Genomic DNA, 23,320 nt, shown 5'->3' on the forward strand with positions numbered 1-23,320 from the left:
CCCAGCTGGGGGACCTGTCCGGGAGGTGTTGTTGCGCAGGACCAGGACCTGGGCCTGCAGCTGCCCTGGAGGAGCTCCCCTAAGCCCTGGCAGGGGGTGGGCCTGGGCTTGTTTGTCCTCACTCTTCATCCCTGACCCTGCCAGGGTTGGAGGCAGCAAAGCTAGGCCCTTCCGTGGACACAGAGGGTTATTGGCTTGGCACTGGCACTGGCACTGGCACTGTCAGAGAGTGAGGACGGGACTCCAGCCCACCTGCTTGGGCTGTCTTGCCACTTCCCAGCCTGGGTGCGCCTCCCAACCTCTGGGGCCTCAGTGTGCTCGTATGGGAAGTGGGCTGGTTATGGCCTGCTACCTGGGCTCCTGCAGGGCTGGTGCACTTGGATTTCACAGGAGGCTCTTGGAGGCGTGGGAAAGGCCCTGGTGTGCCTCTGACGCCCAGCTCAGGGAATTGGATGCCCACAGCCCTGAGGGCCTGTCTGAAGCTGTCATCTGTCCCAGGGGAGTTGGGAAGACCCAAATGCCTGTGGTAAGGTGGGTGCCCCCACCCTACCCTGCAGCCCCACCCCCACTGGCCCTGAGTCCCCTGCTAGGGAGGACCTTTTAGGAGACAGGCTGAGCATGGGCCAGGCCTTGGCTTCTGCAAGGGACCATCTAAAGTGCAGGGCCCTGCCCACTCCCTCCTGGGAGTTGGTGGTGCCCCCTGAAGTTTTGGGGATGGAAGAGGGTGGCCAGCACAGTGGGGAGGGCAGAGGGGTCTCTAGGAAGGCAACCTAGGAGTGACATCTGTGACTTGGGCAAGGCCAGGGGTCTAGACGTGTCAGTAGCGAGGTGGGTTCCAGCACTTATGAGGCCAATGTGGCTGGAGGGATGGCAGTGCCAGGTGCCCTGGATAGGGGTGTTGGGGACCCTGGCTGGAGTGTGGGCAGCAGATGGGGTGGGGGAAGAGCCTCCTTGCCAGGGTCTTGTGGGCCCAGGGCCAGTCACTGGTGCCACAGGGGTCTCCCTGGTGGGCCTCTGCCTTTCTTTTTGAGACAAGTCTCGTTCCGTCACCCATCCTGGAGTGCAGTGACACGAACTCCCGGCTCACTGTAGCTGTGGCCTCCTGGGCCTAAGCCATCCTCCCACCTCAGCCCCGAGTAGCTGGGACTACAGGTGTGCACTGTCACGCCTAGATAATTTTTGTATTTTTTGTAGAGATGGGGTTTTGCTAGGTTGCCCAGGCTGGTCTCAAACTGCTGGTCTCAGGCGATCCTCTGGCCTTGGCCTCCCAACATGCTGGGATAAGCCTGAGCCACCATACCTGGCCAGGCCTTTGCCTTTCTAGGGGTGAGAGGTGGCTGCCTTAGTGTTTGGGGGTGGGAGGAAAACAGGGCTTCAGTTAGCACCCCCTGCCCCGAGGGAGCTCCTGTCCCACACAGGCTGGTCCTGGGTCGGTGGCTGGGGGATGGGGTGCTGGGCTCCCGCTGTGCACACATGGGCGTCCCCCAGGGTGCCTCTGTCTTTGCACATCCCTGGTTGTGCTGGCTTTGCCGGTGGGTTTGGAGCTCTGGTGAGCAGGTCAGGTCTTGGGGAGCCCCTGGCTCTGTGATCCAGGGCAGGTGGCCCCCAGAGAGGAGAGGAGAAATGTGGGCACCTATGGGCACTCACTGGAGAGGCTGTGGGGAGGGTAATGGCGGGCCCAGGTCACGGAGTGGACGTTGCTGTCCTGAAGTTATTTCTCATTCTAGCTTTGTCTCCCCCTCCTTCCTGGGTTCTGCCCGGAGCTGTCCCTGCAGTCCCCTTTGCCCCATCCTGTACCCCGTGTGGATTGTTCTCCCCACGGCTGCTGGGAGCCCTGGGCTCCCACATGCTCTTCCTGGGTAGGCAGCTGAGGCCAGGCGGGGCTTGGGGTGCACGGGCGTGGGTGGGGTGGGCTGAGGCCTGCCTGGTGGACAGGTCCCACCTTCTCTAGGCTGTGCCTGGGTTTCTGGGTCTCCCTCTGGGCCGGCCATGCAGTGTCTGTGGATCCTGGGGTTGCTGCCTGAGCAGCATCGGCCTTAGCCACCCTAAGAGCACCCTTTCCTGAGCCTGTCCCCACTCAGCATCCTTGTCCAGCCCACAGCTCCTCTGCGGGGGCAGCTCTGGGGGCACGGGCTTCTCACGTTACGAAGCAGATATACCCAGTGGCTTTGTGGTTGTCCCCCCACCAGGGATGCCTTCTGATTGGTCAGGGCCTCCTGGGACTGGGGGCTGAGCAGGAGTCCTGTGTGGGACCCTGTTCCCACAGGCACCGAGGGGTGTTCTCCCTGCAGCCCCCCTCCAGACACAGCTCCCCTTTGCTTTGAGACAGCTTGGGCCCGCTCAGGGGTAGAAGTGGGACGGCCGTACAACAGGGTGTAGACTCGCTTCCCTGCAAGCACCTAGAGCGTGTGGATGTGTACAGGGCAGAGGGAGGGGCTTTGTGTGGATGTGTACAGGGCAGAGGGAGGGGCTAGAGCGTGTGGATGTGTACAGGGCAGAGGGAGGGGCTTTGAGGGCTTCCTCTTGTTTGGAGGCCCCGAATCAGGTATGTGGGGCCCTCGTTCCTCCAGCCCAGCCTGCCTGGTTTGATGTGGCTTCCTGGGCCTCACTCTCCTCGTCTGTGAAACGGGAGTGATGAGGGCTTGTTCCTGTGGCTGCGGGGAGTGAGTGGTGGGCTACAGGGAGGCTCCCAGTCCCAGGTGAGGGTGTACGAACGCTGGCCGTTGGGGTGTGTGCTGTGTCTGTGCCTGTGGCTCACTCTGAGTTTCATGGGGCAGGCAAGGGCAGGTGCAGGTGGCACCCCTGGTCAGGTCTGTGTCTGAGCTGAGGGCTGAGCAGCTGCTGGCCAGGCCTTGGTGACCCAGCAGTGGAGGGGGTAGCTGGGATGCCTCTGACTGAAGGCACTGGGTCGAGGGGTGGCAGCCTAAGCTGCAGCCAGGTTGGGGTAGGGCAGCTGGAGGCCTCCAGGCCTCTGGGTCAGCCTGGCAGTGCCAATCTGCAATCTGTTGGCATCTCTATTTTTTTTTTTTTTTTTTTGAGATGGAGTCTCACTCTGTTGCCCAGGCTGGAGTGCAGTGGCACGGTCTTAGCTCACTGCAACCTTCTCCTCCCGGGTTCAAGTGATTTTCCTGCCTTAGCCTCCTGGGTAGCTGGGATTACAGGCGTGTGCCACCACGCCTGGCTAATTTTAGTATTTTAATAGAGATGGAGTTTCACCATGTTGGTCAGGCTGGTGTCGAACTGCTGACCTCGTGATCCACCTGCCTCGGCCTCCCAAAGTGTTGGGATTACAGGTGTGAACCACCGCTTCTGTTTAAGTTTTGTATTTTCAGTAGAGATGGGGTTTCACCATGCTGGCCAGGCTGGTTTCAAACACTGACCTTGTGATCCACCCACCTTGGCCTCCCATGGTGCTGGGATTACAGGCATGAGCCACTGCAACCAGCCCTGTTGGGGCATCTTTGATCCTGGGCTCAGGAGCTGAGAAGTGTCTGTGGCCTGAGGGCCAAGACCTGCCCACACACCTGGCCTTTACCTTTCCTGCTAGAGGGTATGTCCTCTGCCAGGAGTTGTCACTTATATGGGGGAACCAGGGGCCTTTACCTTGATCATGATGGAGACCTGGATGGCCACAAAACACAGAACACACCCACCTACAAAGCACGTGGCCCACAGATGTCCTCGTCTCCTGGCCGCCGGATGACCAGCTATGTCCTGGCACTGCAGGGCCTGCCCAGGCTGAATTGGGGCTGAGCCAGACTCCCTGCAGTAGGGCCCGGGGGCACTGGGACCTCTCACAGCCTCTTTTCTGTCTTGCAGGAAATGGCTAATTCTGTCTACCTGGTCATGGAGGTGAGTGCCTTGTGGTGTGAGGACAAGTGCAGGCTGATGGCCATGGCCCTGGGAGCCCCAGAGGGAGGGATGTGGCCGGGGGGAGGGTGACGAGCACCTTTTCTCTTTTTTTGAGATGGAGTCTCACTGTCACCCAGGCTGGAGTGCAGTGGTGCGATCTCAGCTCACTGCAACCTCCACCTCCAGGTTCAAGCAATCTTCCTGCCTCAGCCTCCCGAGTAGCTGGGATTACAGGTGTGTGCCACCAAACCCGGCTAATTTTTGTAGTTTTAGTAGAGATGGGGTTTCGCCACGTTGGCCAGGCTGGTCTTGAACTCCTGACTTCGAGCGATCTGCCCACCTCGGCCTCCCAAAGTGCTGGGGTTACAGGTGTAAGCTGCCATGACTGCTGAGCGTCACTACTGATGTCTTCCAGCAGGGACTGTGGGGACACCTGCCCTGGGGTGGGCAGGTGCCCGAGGGCCCAGGGAGTAGTGTCCAAGTGTGAGGGGTGGGGAGGCTGGGCAGGGCTGGGAGGTGGGCCCTGGTCCCTGCTGCAGCCTGATGCGTGTCTGGTCTTTTGCAGTACTGCAACGGTGGGGACCTGGCCGACTACCTGCACAGTGAGTGCACAGCTGTGCCAGTTGGGCTGCCAGCCGGCCCCCACAGGGTCCCTCACCCAGGGCCACCCTGGCCCAGCCTGGGAGGCAGCCTGGCTCGAGCGGGTCCCCGGCTGATTGTGAGACTGGCTCTTTCTCGTCCCCTTGGGACTCCTGAGGGGATGCAGGGGGCTGAGCTGCTCCCAGTTGTTAGGATTCTGTCCATCCGCCCGCCTCCCCCTTGCTTGAGGAGACAGCTGTGACCAAAGTAGCCCGAGGCCTCTGGTCGAATGAGGCCACGGGAGCCCCACAAACAAGGGGCGCGGGGCTGTTGTCTTCATAGTGTGGCTGGAAGGTGGCTCTTGGCCCACCCAAAGTTGAGCCGTGTGGCGGATGGGAGGAGGATGTGCTGCACAGGGCCGGGCAGGGCAGAGGGAAGGACAGCAGGTGGGCGCCCGTCTGTTCCCAGGCTCCCTGGGTGGGTGTCCGGGCCACGGTGCCGGCGGGCGTGAGGGCGGGTGGGGCGCCGGCGACCTCTCGGGTGTGTCGGGAGGGTCTGGAGGTGGCGCTGGGATGGTTCCGGGGACTTGCGCCTGAGCACCCGGGAGCCGGCAGGGCTCGAACACCGGCTCAGCCTCGCGTTGCCCTGACGGCGCTGGGGCGGGAGTGCCGGGCTGGTAGATGGGCAGGACCCCCTGGCCCCCTCGCCTCGTCCCCCGCGGGGAGGACCCCACCGTCCAGCCTGGGAGACAGACGCTGAGGCCGGGCGGAGTGGACACTGTGGCTGCGGTCCGGCTGCGCGCGGCTGGCCGCTGTCTGGATGCCGGGAAGAGGGGCGGGCGCGGGACCCGGGCGGCACCGAGGCTGGGCGGCGGCCTCCCGTCTCTGGAGCAGCTGCAGCCCGGGGCTGAGTGGTGGGGCCGGCGCGCCGGGCTCTGCGCGGGAGCTTCAGGTGCGCCTGGTCTCGGCGGTGGCTCGTGCTCCTGAGCCGGCGTTTCCTCCCGGCCCGCGGCCATGCCTGACTCTCCGGCGTGTGGTGGGGCCGGCCTGGCCGCGCGGGGCTCACCCCTGGGGGAGCAGACACGGCCCCCAGCCTGAGCCGCGTCTCCCCGCAGCCATGCGCACGCTGAGCGAGGACACCATCAGGCTCTTCCTGCAGCAGATCGCGGGCGCCATGCGGCTTCTGCACAGCAAGGGCATCATCCACCGCGACCTGAAGCCGCAGAACATCCTGCTGTCCAACCCCGCCGGCCGCCGCGCCAACCCCAACAGCATCCGCGTCAAGATCGGTCAGCCGCGGGCGGGCGGGGAGGGGCTCCGGGGCGGGCGCCCGTCCTGACGCAGCTGACTTCGGCTTCGCGAGGTACTTCGCGAGGTGACTTCGGCTTCGGCTTCGTCTCTCCCGCAGCTGACTTCGGCTTCGCGAGGTACCTCCAGAGCAACATGATGGCGGCCACACTGTGCGGCTCCCCCATGTACATGGTGTGTCTGCCCTAATGGGCTGTGCCGGGCGGGCGCCTTACTGGGCTTGCTGTTTGGCTGGGGTGTGGCGGGCTCTGGTCCTGTTGGCTGTGGCCCGGCAGGCTCTGCTCTGATTGGCTGGGGTATGGCGGGGTCTGGTTCTGTTGGCTGTGGCCCGGCAGGCTCTGCTCTGATTGGCTGGGGTGTGGCAGGGTCTGGTCCTGTTGGCTGTGGCCCGGCAGGCTCTGCTCTGATTGGCTGGGGTGTGGCGGGCTCTGGTCCTGTTGGCTGTGGCCCGGCAGGCTCTGCTCTGATTGGCTGGGGTGTGGCCCGGCAGGCTCTGCTCTGATTGGCTGGGGTGTGGTGGGCTCTGCTCGGCTGTGACCCGGCAGGCTCTGCTCTGATTGGCTGGGGTGTAGTGGGCTCTGCTCCGGTTGGCTGTGGCCCGGCAGGCTCTGCTCTGATTGGCTGGGGTGTGGCCCGGCAGGCTCTGCTCTGATTGGCTGGGGTGTGGTGGGCTCTGCTCGGCTGTGACCCAGCAGGCTCTGCTCTGATTGGCTGGGGTGTAGTGGGCTCTGCTCCGGTTGGCTGTGGCCCGGCAGGCTCTGCTCTGATTGGCTGGGGTGTAGTGGGCTCTGCTCCGGTTGGCTGTGGCCCGGCAGGCTCTGCTCTGATTGGCTGGGGTGTAGTGGGCTCTGCTCCGGTTGGCTGTGGCCTGGTGGGCTCTTTCTGGGGTCAACGTTTGGGGGCCTCGCACTGACCCAGCTTCTGGTCCTGCAGGCCCCCGAGGTCATCATGTCCCAGCACTACGACGGGAAGGCGGACCTGTGGAGCATCGGCACCATCGTCTACCAGTGCCTGACGGGGAAGGCGCCCTTCCAGGTAACTCGGCTTGGCCCTGGTCCCCCCGCCGCACCTTCCGCGCAAGTGTCCGCCAGCTGCGGTCAGACGCCCCCTGCGAGCCCTGCCCGCGCCCCACGGGCTCCCCTCGGGTCCTGACAGGGTGGGGCGGGCGTCCAGGGGTGCGGTGGGGACAGGGCCTCGGCCTTCCCCGGGGGCGGCGCCGCCGGCGGTGACTGGGAGCTGCCCCCGCGAGGCCTCCCTCGCCTGCCTGGTCACCTGCCTGGTCACCTGCCTGGTCACCTGCCTGGTCAGAGGTGAGGGCAGCGCCGGGGCCGAGTGGGTGGGGGCGGGGAGGCCGCGTTCTGGGGGCTGGACACCCCGAGAGACCGTCGGCGGCCCCTCCCCGCCCCCATGCTCGCACCTCCAGCAGCAAACAGCGGCGCCAGCGCCCGGTGTCCCCCGGGCTTCGCAGCGTCTGGGGCGGGGACCGACTGGGGACAACGCGCCAAGACCCCATGGGCTGGTCCCGCTCGGCCACAGCCCTGGCAGTCAGGCTGTCCCCGTCCCCGCAGGCCAGCAGCCCCCAGGACCTGCGCCTGTTCTACGAGAAGAACAAGACGTTGGTCCCCATGTAAGCGCCCTCCTGCCTTCCCTTCCCCCGCGGGCTCCGGCCCCGCAGGCCCCGCTCACAGCAGACTCTTCTCACCCCAGCATCCCCCGGGAGACCTCGGCCCCGCTGCGGCAGCTGCTCCTGGCTCTGCTCCAGCGCAACCACAAGGACCGCATGGACTTCGGTGAGCCCCCACCGGGGGTGCAGCCGGAGCCCCCCACCCTCCCTCCTTGCATTTGCTGATGTGAGCAGAGCCCACCCGCTTCGCACCCAGCCCCACATGCACACTGCCCTTTCCACAAGCCAAGCGCGGGCAGGGGCTCCACCTCTGCCCGGGCAGTCACCCATCCCCCTGGGGAGGTGGGGGCCTCCTAAGGCCTCGCTCCTCCTTCCTCCTGCAGATGAGTTTTTCCATCACCCTTTCCTCGATGCCAGCCCCTCCGTCAGGAAGTGTGAGTTTCTGTGGGTCCTGGGGCTCCGGATGGGCCCTACACCCCATCCTCCTGGGGTCTGGTTAGGCACTGAGTGTGGGGTAGAGGGAGCAGGTCTTGAGCTGCGGCAGCTCCCAGGGAGGGCAGAACACCCGACCCCTCACTCTGCTGCAGCGGGGACCCCAAGGCCAGGGTGCGCGTGATGCAGCAGGCTTGGGATGGGGATGGGGTGTTGGAGGGGCTGGTGCTGCCCTGTGACTGTCATGGGGTGGTCCAGGAGGGAGCTCCCCTCCCTGCTGGTCAGGTTGTAGCGGGAAGTGGAGGGGATATGGTTGAGCTTGTCCAGTCCGTGGGTTGGCTCAAGGGTGAGAAGACAGGAGGATGGTCCAGACTGACCTATGCATGTTTCCCTCAGCCCCACCTGTGCCTGTGCCCTCATACCCAAGTTCGGGGTCCGGCAGCAGCTCCAGCAGCAGCTCCACCTCCCACCTGGCCTCCCCGCCGGTGAGTTGCCGCCCCAGGGGCCTGACAGCTTCTCCCCCCACTCAGCAGTCAGGGGCTCCAGCCCTGGGCCCCTGCGGAGACGTGCTGTGACTTCTGTTGTCCGTGTGGGTCACGAAAGACATGGATGAGTTCGTCCTGTCAGATGGTGAAGCCCCACAAACAGGCGACGGCCCCTGCCAGCACCCACAGCCCTCAGGTCCCAGAGGCCAACAGGGCGGCTGTTTGGTCTGGTCCTGTCTTCGGTTTTGTGCTGACGCAGACAGAAGTAGCGTGTGGCCTTGGCCCACTGGCATCTGCACCCCTGACCTCCTTTGTGGCGTCTTCCACGGGACTCAGCGTGGGTAGGGTTGCAGGGTGATGGCCCCACATGATGGTGGCACTCCTTGTGTGACGTGGGAGGGGTCTGCAGAGCACCTGAGTCGGCCATGAACCCTTGTGCCTCTGTCCATCTGACCTGGGACCTGGCTCTTGGGCGTGGTGTAGTGGCTGGTGGTAGAGTTTTGTGTGTGGGCTCTCCTGGCCTGGCCTCCTGCTCTGTGACCAGGGACCGGTCCTTTGACCCTGGTTGTCTGCCTGTATCATGGCCAGAAGCTCAGATGTGGTGAGGGGAGCGTGGCAGCACCGCGCTGTAGGGAGGTGTGGCCCTCTGCACAGCTGCCCTGGGGCACTTGGGGCTTTAGCCACCACCGCATGGATGGTGTGCGCTGGGCCTTAGCATGGTACTGGCCTCAGAGCAGGGTCCACCGGGGGTGGCAGCCTCTTCACTGGACACGACCCCCATGGCACCTCGCTCTCTTGGCTATGCAAACGGAAAAGTGAGGTGCAGAGGGCAGATGGTGAACAACTCCCCAAAGCAGGGCCTCCCAGAGCTTCTGGGAGCTGAGGGCTTCAACCCACCCAGGCTGCATGGTGGGAGTGGCTCATCGGGGGGCGTGTCCCTGCGAGGTCAAGGCCGGCCTTTGAGTGGAGTCCTCTGGAAGTACAGAGGAGAGCAGAGCACGGGAAGAAAGATGCCCCCAGCCCTTCTCAGCCCCAGTGCCCCGATCTTTACTGGGGCTCTGGGCCGTCCCAGAGGAGGAGGGATTTGCTCTCCTGAGTGTCTGTGTTCCTGAGACCTGCTCACCAGCCCCTCCATTGACTCTCAGTCCCTGGGCGAGATGCAGCAGCTACAGAAGACCCTGACCTCGCCGGCTGACGCCGCTGGCTTCCTGCATAGCTCCCGGGACTCTGGCGGCAGCAAGGACTCCTGTGACACAGACGACTTCGTCATGGTCCCCGCGCAGTTTCCAGGTCAGGGAGAACACGGGGCTCGGAGGTGACGCCGCGGGTGCAGTGGGGACAGTGTACTGCATGTACTGGATGCACTGTGTGTGGCCCATCTCCACTTACCAGCAGTCAGGGTAGGCCCCTGGGAGCCACCAGCATCAGCTCCACTTGGCTGGGGAGGCCGCGTCTCTTAAAATCACTCTGGGAATCAGAACCGGGTCCTCCTAGTAGTCAGTAGGAGGTTGGAGGCTGTAGGCCTGGTCCCCCCAGACAGTGCTGCTCTTCCAGATGGGTGGGGGACGCTTATCTCCTGCTCCTCCCACACTGCCGCCGTGTACCCCTACCTTATTTCTCAGCAGCTCTTATTGCCCCCACACCCTGCAGGTGCGTTTATTCCTTGGCTTTTGGGGAACTCCTGCTCCATAGTGGCCAGGGGCTGCCCACGTGTTTGTTGAAAGAAGGTGCCTAAACTTTTGGAGCAGGCCTGGGGTCTGTGGTTCCTCTGAAGGCCCTGTACTCTGTCCCTGACTGTCCCAAAGCTCCTGGAGGTCTGGGTTGGCACTGGTCCCCGTGTCTGCCAGGGACACAATGACTCATGCAGAGCCCTCCGCATCTCCCGTCAGCATGGCTCCTGCGGGGGTGGGGAGGCCTGAGCCAAGCCCCAGACAGACCCGGGGAGGGCCTTGGTCCTTTGCCAGCTGTCAGGGCAACAGGAAGACAGACACTAGGGGCCGGGCAGAGCCTCCTTGGGGGCGGGAACCTGGGTATTCCTGGACGGGGTTGGGCCCAGACTTAGGGCTGTGGATGGCTGACCTCCCCCGCCCGTCCTGGAGTTGGCTGAAGGCTATGGGGCAGGGCCCCAGGGGTCTCTGGGGCTGAGGACACTGGAGATAGGAAGCACACAATCCAAGTGGGGATAAGGGGGGCAGGCAGTGCTCTGGTCTCCCGGAACTGGCCTGGGGCTGGCAGGGAGGAGGCAGTCTGGACCGTACCACCCAGGCTCTGCACCCTGCAAGGCCGCTGTACAAGCTGAGGCCCCTGCAAGGTGGAGTGTGTGTGGGGATCCAGCAGAGAGCCTCAGTGGGGTGGGGTGGCCCTGGGCAGGCAGCAAGGACTCCAGGCCCAGCTTTGTCTCCCCCTGCAGGTGACCTGGTGGCTGAGGCGCCCAGTGCCAAACCCCCGCCAGACAGCCTGATGTGCAGTGGGTGAGCCCCCATCCCTTACCTCTGTAATTTAGAGAAGAGGAACTGTGGCCTTGGAAGTGGCCCGTGTTATCCCTGCCTGGAGTCATCAGCCCATTAGGGGGGCTGAGACCGCCACGTCCACTGCAGAGAGGGGGTGATGGGGCACAGGGCTGGCTGAGCTCTGTGCCGCGTGTGACTTGAAAATGCCCTTGACCGCCGGGTGCAGTGGCTCATGCCTGTAACCCCAGCACTTTGGGAGGCTGAGGCAGGCGGATCACAAGGTCAGGAGGTCGAGACCACCCTGGCTAACAGTGAAACCCCGTGTCTACCAAAAATACAAAAACACTCAGCCGGGCGAGGTGGCGGTGCCTGTAGTCCCAACTACTCAGGAGGCTGAGGCAGGAGAATGGTGTGAACCCAGGAGGCAGAGCTTGCAGTGAGCCGATATGGTGCCACTGCACTCCAGCCTGGGCAACAAAGCGAGACTCCATCTCAAAAAAAAAAAAAAAAAGAAAATGTTGTTGGCGCGTGGTGGCTCACACCTGTAATCCCAGCACTTTGGGAGGCCGAGGCAGGTGGATCATGAGGTCAGGAGATCGAGACCATCCTGGCCAACATGGTAAAACCCAGTCTCTTTAAAAAAAAAAAAAAAAAAAAAAAAAGTGCAAAAAATTAGCTAGGCTTGGTGGCACATGCCTGTAGTCCCAGCTACTCTGGAGGCTGAGGCAGGACAATAGCTTGAACCCGGGAGGCAGAGGTTACATTGAGCCGAGATTGTGCCAGTGCACTCCAGCCTGGGCAACAGAGCAAGACTCTGTCTCGAAAAAAAAAAAAAAAAATGCCCTTGGCCTCCCTTCTGTCCCACAGGAGCTCACTGGTGGCCTCTGCGGGCCTGGAGAGCCACGGCCGGACCCCATCTCCATCCCCACCCTGCAGCAGCTCCCCTAGTCCCTCAGGGTAAGCAGGGCCCAGGCTGGGTGGATGGGGCTATGAACAGTCCCCCAGCTGGAGGCTGGGCTTCCTGTGTGTCGCAGCCAGACTCAGCCTGCTGTGTCTAGAGGCCCCTGCCTTCTCCAGGCCTCGCAGGACTGCAGGGTCTTCTGGGTTGTCCTGTAGAGGGCACTATAGTGGGAGCGGTATCGACAGGAGTAGGTGAATGAGGAAACCAACTAGGGATGCCAGGGCCAGCACAGTCCTGTTGTAAGCCCTGAGCCTGTGGGGCCAGGAATGGCCAGGGCCCCAGCCAGGGTGGCCTCCCAGTGGCTGGGTGCAGACTGGGAGTCCAGGTGGGGTGCAGGTGCCACAGTGCTGGTGTGTGTAGAGGCATGGAAGCCGGCTCTTTTCAGACCTGGCATGGGGCCCAGGGTGGCCTCTGTCATAGCTAGGAAGTCTGGGCCTAGGCTTTCTTCTGGTGCCCCAGCTCCATGACCACAGCCTCTTGTGACCCCAGTGTCTGTCATGATGCTGACCTCTCTCCACCACAGCCGGGCTGGCCCGTTCTCCAGCAGCAGGTGCGGCGCCTCCGTCCCCATCCCAGTCCCCACGCAGGTGCAGAACTACCAGCGCATCGAGCGAAACCTGCAGTCACCCACCCAGTTCCAAACACCTCGGTGAGTGCAGAGCTCCCAGGTAGCCAGGTATGACCAGGGGCGTGTGTAGCAGGAGCCCTTCCACGGCTTCCTTAGAGGGACAGGGTCATCATCCATGTGCAGTTATCTAGACTGTGGACTGTGTAACTCAGCACCACTATTCACTTTGTTGATGTCTTGGGTTTCTAGAGTTATTTTGACAGTTTTCTGATCAGTAAAATCTCTTGTGTTTATAAAATCAATATTGACTTTGGCCAGTTTTAATAGACAGAAGTAAATGTTGGGAGGAAAGGGTACCTTTCTTTGAACTCACAGAAGGCTGTGTGGGCCAGTAGGTGTCTGGCAGGGCACGGAGACTTTAGGGTGAGGATGCCTTGGGTTGGTGCCCTGGGCAGGAATGCTAAGGGGCCAGCTGCTCACACACACCCACTGTGTGGCCAGTTACCTGGACAGAGTGCAGCAGAGGGTGAGCCATCTGTCAGCACTGTAGCCATTTGGTATGGCATGGGGTCCTGGGCTACTGAGGCCTCCCCTCCTAATACCTGCCTTGTCCCCAGGTCCTCTGCCGTCCGCAGGTCAGGCAGCACCAGCCCCCTGGGCTTTGCAAGGGCCAGCCCTTCGCCTCCTGCCCACGCTGAGCATGGAGGCGTCCTGGCCAGGAAGATGTCTCTGGGTGGGGGCCGGCCCTACACGCCATCCCCTCAAGGTGCGCCTGCAGGCTGGGGCCTGGGAAGGGGCGTCTCTAGGCGGTGGGCGAGGAGGCTGTCTCTGTCCCAGCTTGACCCTAGCAGATCTCTCTTTTCTCCAAGTTGGAACCATCCCTGAGCGGCCAGGCTGGAGTGGGACGCCCTCCCCACAGGGAGCGGAGATGCGGGGTGGCAGGTCCCCTCGTCCAGGTAGGTACAGTCCGGAGGTGGGAGGGGGCGCGAGGCTGACTTCCCTCACTCATGTTGTCAAACTGATCTAAAACCCTTGCTTTTAACAAGTGAAAAGGAGTGGGAGGGAAGCTCATGGAACAGAAGCCAACTGCCTCTCCAGCTCCTGGCTGTGAGCTGGGGCAGGTTTCTCATCCCCTCTGTGCCGGTCTTCTGTGCTGGCTGGGGGTCAGGTTTAACAGTGGCTTTAACAGGCTTAATCTGGGAGGCAGAGCTTGCAGTGAGCCAAAATCGCACCACTGCACTCCAGCCTGAGCGACAGGGCGAGACTCTGTCTCAAAAAAAAGAAAAGAGTGGGGCCTTACCATCTACCCCAAGGGGTCTCCGTGTGGCAGCAGTGGGGCCTAAGGCTGGGCCGCTGGACCGGAAGGTCGTGACGAGGCCTGTCCTCCTCTCTAGGCTCCTCTGTGCCCGAGCACTCTACCCGCACTTCCGGGCTGGGCTGCCGCCTGCACAGTGCCCCTAACCTGTCTGACCTGCACGTCGTCCGCCCCAAGCTGCCCAAACCCCCCACGGACCCCCTGGGAGCCGTGTTCAGCCCACCCCAGGCCAGCCCTCCCCAGCCGTCCCACGGGCTGCAGTCCTGCCGGAACCTGCGGGGCTCACCCAAGCTGCCCGACTTCCTGCAGCGAAACCCCCTGCCCCCCATTCTGGGCTCCCCCACCAAGGTAATGGGCACTGCCATGTGTCGAGGGGCACAGAGCCCTGGGGAAGACGGGTGGGAGTGGCCAGGCCGGAACAAAGACTGAGGAAGGCAGCTCTGTACCTTCTGACCCCCGCCTGGGCTCATGCTCAGTCCATTCCCACACACCTTGCCAGTTCCTGCCAACTTGGCCACCTCCCACAGACACTGGGCCCCAGGGCTGCAGACCTGCGGGGCAGTCTTCACCCCATCTCTGTCCTCCTAGGCTGTGCCCTCCTTCGACTTCCCAAAGACCCCCAGCTCCCAGAACCTGCTGGCCCTCCTAGCCCGGCAGGGCATGGTGATGGCGCCCCCTCGAAACCGGACACTGCCCGACCTCTCGGAGGTGGGACCCTTCCATGGTCAGCCATTGGGCCCTGGCCTGCGGCCAGGCGAGGACCCCAAGAGTCCCTTTGGCCGGTGAGTTGGAGGGAACAGGCCTTGGATGGGCTGCTGAGGGGGCTGCCCCTTTCCCCTGCATTGTTCTGCTGTGTACTTCTTGGGGGTAGAACAGGAAAAGCCTGGCCTTGCCCTTCTGTGGGTGCCCAGTGTGGCTGGGTGCCAGAGCCTGGCCCACCCATGGCTGGCCCTAGACTCCCAGCAGGTCCCCGTCCTGAGCCTCACCATGCCCACCTGTAAGCTGGGCTGACAGGAGTGCCTGCCTCTCGAGGTAGGCCAGGGGACCGTGCATTACGTGTGTCTGGCCTGCAGAGGGGCCCCTCAAGGTCCAGTTAGGGTGGAGTGGGCCGGGCCCCCAGCACAGCCCTGCACCCTCCCGCAGGTCTTTCAGCACCAGCCGCCTCACTGACCTGCTCCTTAAGGCAGCGTTTGGGACGCAAGCCCCGGAGCCGGGCAGCACGGAGAGCCTGCAGGAGAAGCCCATGGAGATCGGTGGGTGGGGCTCAGAGGTTGTGGGATGGGGGCGGCGGGCAGCCAGGATGCTCCTGAGCCCTTCCTTGCTCTCCCAGCACCCTCAGCTGGCTGTGGAGGGAGCCTGCACCCAGGAGCCCGCGCTGGGGGCGCCAGCAGCCCCTCCCCGGTAGTCTTCACCGTGGGCTCTCCCCCGAGTGGGAGCACGCCGCCCCAGGGCCCCCGCACCAGGATGTTCTCAGGTGAGGGCTGGCTAGGCTGAGGCCCTGTCCCTTTTGGGGTGGTGGCAGTGCCCTAGAGGAGGGGGGCATCCTTTAACTCGGGTCGATGGCCCCCCAGAGCCTGGGGGTGCCTGAGGAAGCAGCTCAGGCCCCTGAGAAACCCACGCTCTGTCTCCCAATCTACAAAATGGACGTGGTTCTGGTACCTGCACCGCAGGCGGCCCCTGCCACTCAACCTGTGAGTGATAGGTACTTGTTCTCATTTATCCCTAAAACATGAGCTGAGCAGGGATGGTGTCTGGATTGTGACCTCCTTGCCCAGCTGCCATGGGCTGTGCTGTGTTGGTCAGGAGTCGCCCTGATGAGCACGGGCCACGCAGACAGGCGTGCCCCTCGGTTCCCCAACCAGTGGCGTGTGGGGATGCTCTGGGCCTGGGGCCTGGCTGGGTCCCCACTGTGGATTCTGCCTGGGGAGGGGCGGGCTTGTGGGCATCTGGTCCTGGCCAGGGGCTGCCATCACTGGGGTCACCTGCCAGCCCCGTAGTGAGGGTGGCCTGCCTTGCCCTTTGAGGTCTTTTTGGCCCTTGGGCCCACCCGTGTTGCACAGTAGCACCCCAGGCCACCCACCTACCCCATCCCAGACAGTGGCAGCTGCCCTTCTCCCAGGCGGATCTGGGCTGGGGGTCGGGATACCCAGAGGGTCCCTTGATGGCTACTGCAGCCCTTGGCCTGAGGTAGGGAGCTGGGGACCTGGGGGTTGTGGTGAGTGGCAGGAGGTTGAGTAGGGGCTCTAGGGACCTGTCTGCTTCTCCTGTTAGAGTTTTGGGAGGTAACAGGGTGTAAACTAAGGCAGAGGCACATTGGGCCCTGGAGGTGTGGGAGCCTGTGGGGGATGGGGGCCACGGTGTCTGCTTGTCCTGGCATGCCCCTCACCGCCCTTTCCCTGCAGTGGGCTCCACTGGCTCCGCTGGCTCTTCTGCCCGCCACCTGGTGCCTGGGGCCTGCAGTGAGACCCCAGCCCCCGAGCTCCCTCCTCCAGGACACAGCTGCAGCTTTGCCGACCCCATTGCTGCCAACCTGGAGGGGGCTGTGACCTTCGAGGCCCCCGACCTCCCTGAGGAGACCCTCATGGAGGTGAGGGCTGGAGTGAGCAAAGGTTTCCATTCTGGCTGGAGCGGGTATGGGGTGTCGGGTGGGGCACATCCCAGCTGCCCGGGCTACAGCAAGGGAGGGGACCCTGCCCTGCCTCCCCAAGGCGTCATCAGTGAGTCTCAAGGGAGACAAGCCTCTTCCCAGCCCGGGCAGCATGTGCCACCCTGACGACCGCTTCCTGCAGCAAGAGCACACCGAGATCCTGCGTGGCCTGCGCTTCACGCTGCTGTTCGTGCAGCACGTCTTGGAGATCGCAGCCCTGAAGGGCAGCGCCAGCGAGGCGGCCGGGGGCCCTGAGTACCAGCTGCAGGAGAGTGTGGTGGCCGACCAGATCAGCCTGCTGAGCCGAGAATGGGGGTAGGTGCCACGAGGGCTGGGGCGGGGTGGAGCGGGTGGTAGCCTGGGGGCCAGGACCAACCTGCCTCCTTTGATCTGCCTGCCACCCCCAGCTTTGCGGAGCAGCTGGTCCTGTACCTGAAGGTGGCCGAGCTACTGTCCTCCGGCCTGCAAACTGCCATCGACCAGATCCGGGCCGGCAAGCTCTGCCTGTCGTCCACCGTGAAGCAGGGTGAGGGCTGTGACCGCTCAGCCCACATGTCGGGTTGGGGAGGAAGCCCGCCTTGCAACTGTCCGGGTGACAGGGTGACAGGGAGGCTGCCTGAGCAGGCCCCTGTGCAAAGGTGCAAAGGCCTTGGGGCCTGGCCCAGTGTGCAGAGCACAGAGGCCGTGGGGTCGGATGGCACCCGGGACAAGGTGCTGAGCCTGGCCGCACACTGAAGGCCACAGGGAGCCAGGGCTGTGGCAGGGAGGGAGGGACGTGCTTGCTCAGTGCACAGGGCAGATCATGACACTCCAGCCCCGCCCCGTGTCTGCTGCACCCTGAGCCGACCACCCTCGTCCTCCTCAGTGGTGCGCAGGCTGAATGAGCTGTACAAGGCCAGCGTGGTGTCCTGCCAAGGCCTGAGCCTGCGGCTGCAGCGCTTCTTCCTGGACAAGCAGCGGCTCCTGGACCGCATCCACAGCATCACTGCCGAGAGGCTCATCTTCAGCCATGCTGTGCAGATGGTACGGACAGACAGACACCAGTGGGGCAGGGGCCAGGAACTTCCAGGCCGGCTGTCTGCACTGGGAGGGGACCTTGATGCCCACAGCTTGGTGAGACTTTGGGGGGTGTCACTTCTGGAGGTCTTGAAATGATAGCATGATGCCCCCCAGCCTCCTGCAGGCGCTTACAGCTTGGCTGGGTGCATCCTTGATTGCATGGGTGCCGTGGCCCATGTGCATCCTGCCATGCCTCTTCCCGAGACTCAGTTTCCCCAATTGTAAAATGAGAGACTTGGTCTTCAGGCCTCGTAGTCAGGTGTCAGCCTCCAGAAGCAGCACCTGGTCCCAGACAACCTGCCTAGAAGTGTGGTGCACTCAGCTGGTACCGCGGGCACAGGCTCCCTGCTTGGGCTCTGAAGAGCTTCCTCTGCCTCTGAGGTGGGGCCCCCCCTTCTTTTTCTTTTCTGTTATTTAAGAGGGTCTTGCACTGTTGCCCAGGCTGAAGTGTTGTGCAGCCGCTAACTCTTGGGCTCAAGTGATCATCTTGCCTCAGCCTCCCAAAATGCTGGGATTACAGGCAAAAACTCATGAGTGCCTGAGTCTCCTTTTTAAAGAAAATGTATGCATGCAGTAAAAATCCAGTCTGAACAAACATGGGAAAAGTCAGCCTCCCTCCTGCCCCTGCTTCCCACCCAGGCAGGCCAGGCAGCAGCAGTAATGACACTGACTGACTGGCGGGCACTCTGTTGTCCTGGGGTGGGGCTGACAGTGCTGGCCAGGGTCATCTGGTTCCAGGCAGCGTCTCCCCTTGGCCCTGTGACCATCCCCTCTGCACCGCAGGCTGCGCCAGCACTCACCCCCCCATGTCACTGCCCTGAGGGCCTGTCTGCCACCCCTGGGCCGCTGCAGGGCAGCCCTCGCTGGGAGGGAGTGGGGTGAGCTGGCCTTGTCCAGCCTCTGCCCTCGCCCCCAGGTGCAGTCGGCCGCCCTGGACGAGATGTTCCAGCACCGTGAGGGATGCGTCCCGCGCTACCACAAGGCCCTGCTGCTCCTGGAAGGGCTGCAGCACATGCTCTCAGACCAGGCCGACATCGAGAACGTCGCCAAGTGTGAGTGCCAGGCTGGGCTGGGGGCTGAGGGCTCTGGGCGTCTCCCTCACGGTCCCCCCTCTCCCTCCACAGGCAAGCTGTGCATTGAGCGGAGACTCTCGGCGCTGCTGACTGGCATCTGTGCCTGACCTTTTTTGGTCTGGCTGGGCCCTGGTCCTGCCGAGCCCTGCAGGGTGGGCTCTGTGCTGGCTGGACTCCTCGGGACAAGCCCATGGCACTGATCGCTGGTGCTGAGCCCTGCCCTGGGCCCCACGGACAGTCAGCCTGCCGGCCTCCCTGCAGGTCACGGGGCAGAACCAGCACACCTGGAGCCACACAGCTTGGGGGTGTCTCCCATCTTGTACAGGTGGGGATCACAGAACTTCTGCCCCTCTGGCTGCCTGGCACAGCAGGCATGGGTGCCACCACCCTCTAGCCCCGGGGCAGCCCTGGAGGACAGGCAAGGGCCTGAGACCGCTGCCAACTCAAAGCCAAAGCGAGCTCCTGCTTCGGGCAGGTCAGTAGTCACTGTGCCCAGGAAGAGCCTGCGGCCTCGGTGTCCCCCAGTCTCCAGGAGCCTCTCCCTCCGAGATACCCACCCAGCTTTGTCAATCACCCAAGCACTTTATGCAGATAGAGACAGAATCTGGACCTCACCAGGGACTGCTGGGCGGTGATTCCTGGCAGTGGCCTGGTGTTTGTACATACACATAAGCGGACACATGCCAGGGCCCCCAAGCCTGAGCACCGGACCACGGAGCTGCCCAGGTCTGGACCTCAAGGGGAGAACTGGCTCCGGGGTGAGTGGGGCCCTGCGCTAGAGGCAGAGGCAATTATTTGTTCAAGCGTTCCTCTAGGGACCGGCAGCAGAGGCACCGTGTTCTCTAAGCCCTGGATACGTCTTGTAATCTTTCATACTTTATTCCTAAAATGTGTCTTATTTTTATGCAGCTAATTTTTTCTTTAAAGGAGAAAACTTGTAGGTGTTTAAGTGTTGGTTTTGGGAGGGCGAGGACTGGGCCAGGTTAGAGGCAGATGGCGCAGGGGCGCATGGCAGGCAGGTGAGGCTGCTCTGTGCACACCTGGGTCGGTGGCTGCAGCAGGACAGGTGTGTGCCCAGCACCCTCCCCACCTGGGCCTGGGGGCAGATGAGGGGAATACTTCATGCAAGGAAAAAAGTAACATGCAAAAGCTCCCCGTCCAGCTTTGACAGCCAGCTGTGGCGTCAGCCCCTCGGCAGGGTAGGCCTGATGACAGCCCTGTCCCTCCCTGCCTCGGCCTTGCCCAGGGCCACTGAGGGTGTCCGCAGAGAGGCCTGCCTTCCGGATTCCAGGCGGGCATGTGCTGCAAACCCTGCCTGGGCCTCCCTTGGTCTGCCCAGCCTGGATCAGTAGATACTTGAACGAGTCCCCAGTCTGCGGGAGGCAGCGGTGGGGCCATGGACCCACGCGGGGGGTTCCAGGGTCACACGCCACATAACAGACAAAAATACACACATGTGTGTTTTTCTTTGCAATACTTGAAATATTGCCACTGTGCTTGGACTTAGAAGAAGAAAATCCCCGTGATTTCTTCCTCATCACCTTGATGGCTTTATTCTCACCTTGTGGGGCATGTTAGTATTTATTGCTTCATGGCCGACTGGAATCTTGAGTCCTGGGAAGCTGGCACTACGGGGATCTTGCCTGGCGTCCTGGTCCTCTTGCTTCCGTCGCGGCCGCGTGTGCGTGTGTCCAAGCAGGTCCTGGGCGCCTCAACTGCCGCCCCTGGTTGAATGTTCTCTTGATAGTGCTGGACCCTTTGTCTATTTTAAAGCAAATTTTGTGTGATTTCCTGCCCTTTGCGTTATATTGTGTAATATCAATTTAAGGAAATAAACCTTTGGAATTGTTGGGCTGGTGTCACCTCTTGTCTTCGTTGGCTTGTCACTGTTCTCAGGGTTTTGTCATTTTCTTTCTCAGCCAAGGCGCAGGAGCCCCAGGGCCCCCTCCATAGATGCCCACAATGGCCGGACACAGCTGTAGGAGCAGAGCCCCAGGGCAGAAGCTGGATATGTGAGGGGCAGTGCAGACTCCTCTGCTGCAGGAAGCCTCTCCTGCCAAACTGGAGGTCCTGCACAGGGTGAACAGACTCCAGAGGGCAGGGTACCCACCTTGGGATAGCTTTGGGCACTTGCTTTGACTCCTCTGGGGGATACACCTAGGAGGGGCCACGTGGAGCTCTGTGTGAATTTCCAAGAAGCCTCAGACTGGTGGTTCACTGCAGCCACTGAGCAGCTGGGCCTCCAAGGCCTCGCCTTGTGGTTTTGATTTGCATTTCCCCAAGGCGTCCTGACGTTGAGCATCATAGGTACTTGGCGGCCATTTGTGTGTCTTTGGAGGAACATCTAAATCCTTTGCCCTTTTTTTTTTTTTTAAATTTGAGACGAGTAACTCTTGCTCAGGCTGGAGTACAGTGGCACAATCTTGGCTCACTGCAACCTCCACCTCCCAGGTTTAAGAGATTCTCCTGCCTCAGCCTCCCAAGTAGCTGGGACTACAGGCATGCACGACTGTGCCTGGCTGATTTTTTGTATTTTTAGTAGAGACGAGGTTTCACGTGTTGGCCAGGCTGGTCTCAAACTCCTGTAGGGTTTGCATTTTTTAAACTGTATATTGTTTTTATTAGATAAAAATAACTTGCTAAAAACTGCTAACCACAATAAGAAGTGAAAGTTCATTGAGAGGTTGGTGTTCTCGAGGAAGGGGAAGGCGGAGACCTTGATTTCTGAGTCCCAAGACGGGCTGCTTCCAAACAGCCTCCTCAAAGAGGAGAAGCTGCACTCAGCACCGGGTGAGGTGTGGTGCGGCAGCTGCCAGGCCGTGGGCGCTGTGGTCCTCCTGGTACGTCTGTAACGTAAAGAAATGCCCAGACAGTCACTACAAACATGGAATTTAATATTTTTTAGAGCAGTTTTATAGTTGCAGGAAAATTGAGTAGGATGTACAGAGACATCTGCTCTCCCATCAGTAACAGGTCAGGTTCGTGCAGTGCCTTTGTCTCTGCTGTTGAACCCAATATTCATATTTTAGATTTTCAAAAATCATGGACACTTCTAATACAACAGGTTCCGTGTTACCACTCAAAGTCTGCAGTTCACATCATGGGGTCACTCGACGTACACTGGGTGTTGCAAAGGTGTCATGCCACACATCACCCTAAGGTCCTCTGGGCTCCACCTCTCTCCCAGCCTAGCTCCACTGGCTGCTGATCTTCCTGTCCTCATAGTTGTTTTTGTTTCAGAATGTCCCGTAGTTGGGAACATACACTATGCCCAGGGCCTGGGAGTGCATTTCCTATTTTTTTTTTTTTTTTTTTTTTTTGAGGCAGTCTCGCTCTGTTGTCCAGGCTGGAGTGCAGTGGCAGGAACTCAGCTCACTGCAACCTCCACCTCCCAAGGTTCAGGCGACTCTTGTGCCCCAGTCTCCTGAGTAGCTGGGATTATAGGCCTGAGCCACTGCACCCAGCCTGGCTAAGTTTTGTATTTTTAGACAGGGGTTTTGCCACGCTGGCCAGGCTGGTCTCAAACTCCTGGCCTCAAGTGATCCATCCTCCCAGCCTCCCAAAGCGTTAGGATTACAGGCATGAGCCACTGTGCCTGGCCTCATTTCTTTTTAGAGCTGCATAGTATTCCATTGTCTGGAGGTACCACAGTTTTTCCATTCACCTGCCGACGTATCAGTTGTTTCCACGTTTGGGCAGTGGTAAATCTGCTGTAAAGGTCCATGTGCCAGTGCCAGGTGGTGAGGGTGGGCCCAGAGGAAGCCGTGGCAGTGCAGGAGGGACCTCATCCTTGCACACTCCAAGCCAGCGGGACCAGGCCTTGGTGCCCGCACTCTCACAGAACTGTGGCCCCCTGGGTGCCTGTTATACCCCCTGCCTCAGTCCTGGAGCCTGGGCTGGTGGAGGGGTACCCTCCTGGGAGGTCATTTAGTATGGGTGAGCTGCCCTCCCACCTGGCCAATTGCATCACCCTCCTGCCTCCCCTTACTCGGCCACCAGCTCCTCACAAGCCACACGCAGCCCATTGAGTACCCCTTGGGAAGGGGTGTCACATTGGATCCCTGGGGGTCCCATCTCACTCAGCCAACGCCATGGGGCCCCACACAACCTGGCCCCGGGCCCCTTGGTCCTCTTTTCCTATCAGTCCCTCATCACGCAGCCCTGTGGTTTCTCCACCTGCATACTCCAGCTGGGCACAGTGCCCAGGCCCTGCTGAGTCCTCACCTGTAGGAGGAGGTGCAGCCCCTGGAGGGCAGGAGTGGGGCTGCTGCAGATGGCTGGCTCCTGCCCCCCCACCCTTGCACTGCCAGGAGCATGCTCTCCCCAACACCTCCATGGCCCATTCCCCAAATTCAAGCTTGTGGTTGGCTGAATTGTGGCCCCAGACATGGGATTAAGGATTTTGAGGTTATGCCAGAGAGCGGGTCCAAAATCATATGAGTTTCTCTAAGGGAAAGCAGGAGGACAGGAGGGCAAGCTTGGGAGAGGAGGCAAGGAAGTGGTGGGTGCAGTGGCCACACCGGGAATCCCAGCACTTCGGCAGGGGAGGCAGACGGATCGCTTGAGCTCAGCAGTTGGAAATCTGCCTGGGCAACATAGTGAGCCGGTCTCTTAAAAAAAAAAAAAAAAAAAAAGACTGGGCACAGTGGCTAACACTTGTAATCCCAGCACTTTTGGAGGCCGAGGTGGGTCAGGAGATCGAGACCATCCTGGCTAACATGGTGAAACCCCGTCTCTACTAAAATACAAAAAAATTAACCGGGCGTGGTGGCGCGCGCCTGTAGTCCCAACTACTTGGGAAGCTGAGGCAGGAGAATCGCTTGAGCCCGGGAGGCGGAGGTTGCAGTGAGCCGAGATCCCGCCACTGCACTCCAGCCTGGGCAAAGAGCAAGACTCTGATTCCCCGCCCCCCCCCCACAAAAAAAGAGTGGCCACTTTTCAGGAGACCGCATCTCTATAAAAAATAAG

General features: G+C 61.5%; 1 protein-coding gene across 2 annotated transcripts in view; it reads left to right on the plus strand.

The window, feature by feature from the left end:
• The window catches only part of ULK1 (unc-51 like autophagy activating kinase 1), a 28,186-nt gene extending 7,984 nt beyond the window's left edge, over window positions 1-20,202 (plus strand). Inside the window, exons 4-28 of one of the 2 annotated variants that reach the window (XM_073021248.1) lie at window positions 3,820-3,852; window positions 4,418-4,454; window positions 5,546-5,719; window positions 5,839-5,912; window positions 6,672-6,773; window positions 7,307-7,365; window positions 7,446-7,528; window positions 7,746-7,796; window positions 8,191-8,279; window positions 9,425-9,569; window positions 10,690-10,750; window positions 11,597-11,686; window positions 12,214-12,339; window positions 12,876-13,024; window positions 13,128-13,214; window positions 13,653-13,921; window positions 14,162-14,355; window positions 14,717-14,826; window positions 14,904-15,047; window positions 15,976-16,160; window positions 16,363-16,535; window positions 16,628-16,746; window positions 17,086-17,243; window positions 18,196-18,331; window positions 18,404-20,202. In XM_073021248.1, coding sequence (XP_072877349.1) covers window positions 3,820-3,852; window positions 4,418-4,454; window positions 5,546-5,719; window positions 5,839-5,912; window positions 6,672-6,773; window positions 7,307-7,365; window positions 7,446-7,528; window positions 7,746-7,796; window positions 8,191-8,279; window positions 9,425-9,569; window positions 10,690-10,750; window positions 11,597-11,686; window positions 12,214-12,339; window positions 12,876-13,024; window positions 13,128-13,214; window positions 13,653-13,921; window positions 14,162-14,355; window positions 14,717-14,826; window positions 14,904-15,047; window positions 15,976-16,160; window positions 16,363-16,535; window positions 16,628-16,746; window positions 17,086-17,243; window positions 18,196-18,331; window positions 18,404-18,459 — 2,904 coding nt within the window. In that variant the 3' untranslated portion in view covers window positions 18,460-20,202. Of the gene's footprint in view, window positions 1-3,819; window positions 3,853-4,417; window positions 4,455-5,545; window positions 5,720-5,838; window positions 5,913-6,671; window positions 6,774-7,306; window positions 7,366-7,445; window positions 7,529-7,745; window positions 7,797-8,190; window positions 8,280-9,424; window positions 9,570-10,689; window positions 10,751-11,596; window positions 11,687-12,213; window positions 12,340-12,875; window positions 13,025-13,127; window positions 13,215-13,652; window positions 13,922-14,161; window positions 14,356-14,716; window positions 14,827-14,903; window positions 15,048-15,975; window positions 16,161-16,362; window positions 16,536-16,627; window positions 16,747-17,085; window positions 17,661-18,195; window positions 18,332-18,403 lie in introns of those variants that run through there. The other variant, XR_012094626.1, reaches the window with a different exon arrangement.
• Window positions 20,203-23,320: the final 3,118 nt, after the last annotated feature.

Source organism: Chlorocebus sabaeus, chromosome 11 (genome assembly GCF_047675955.1).
Source record: "Chlorocebus sabaeus isolate Y175 chromosome 11, mChlSab1.0.hap1, whole genome shotgun sequence".
NCBI classification, from domain to species: Eukaryota; Metazoa; Chordata; class Mammalia; order Primates; family Cercopithecidae; genus Chlorocebus; species Chlorocebus sabaeus.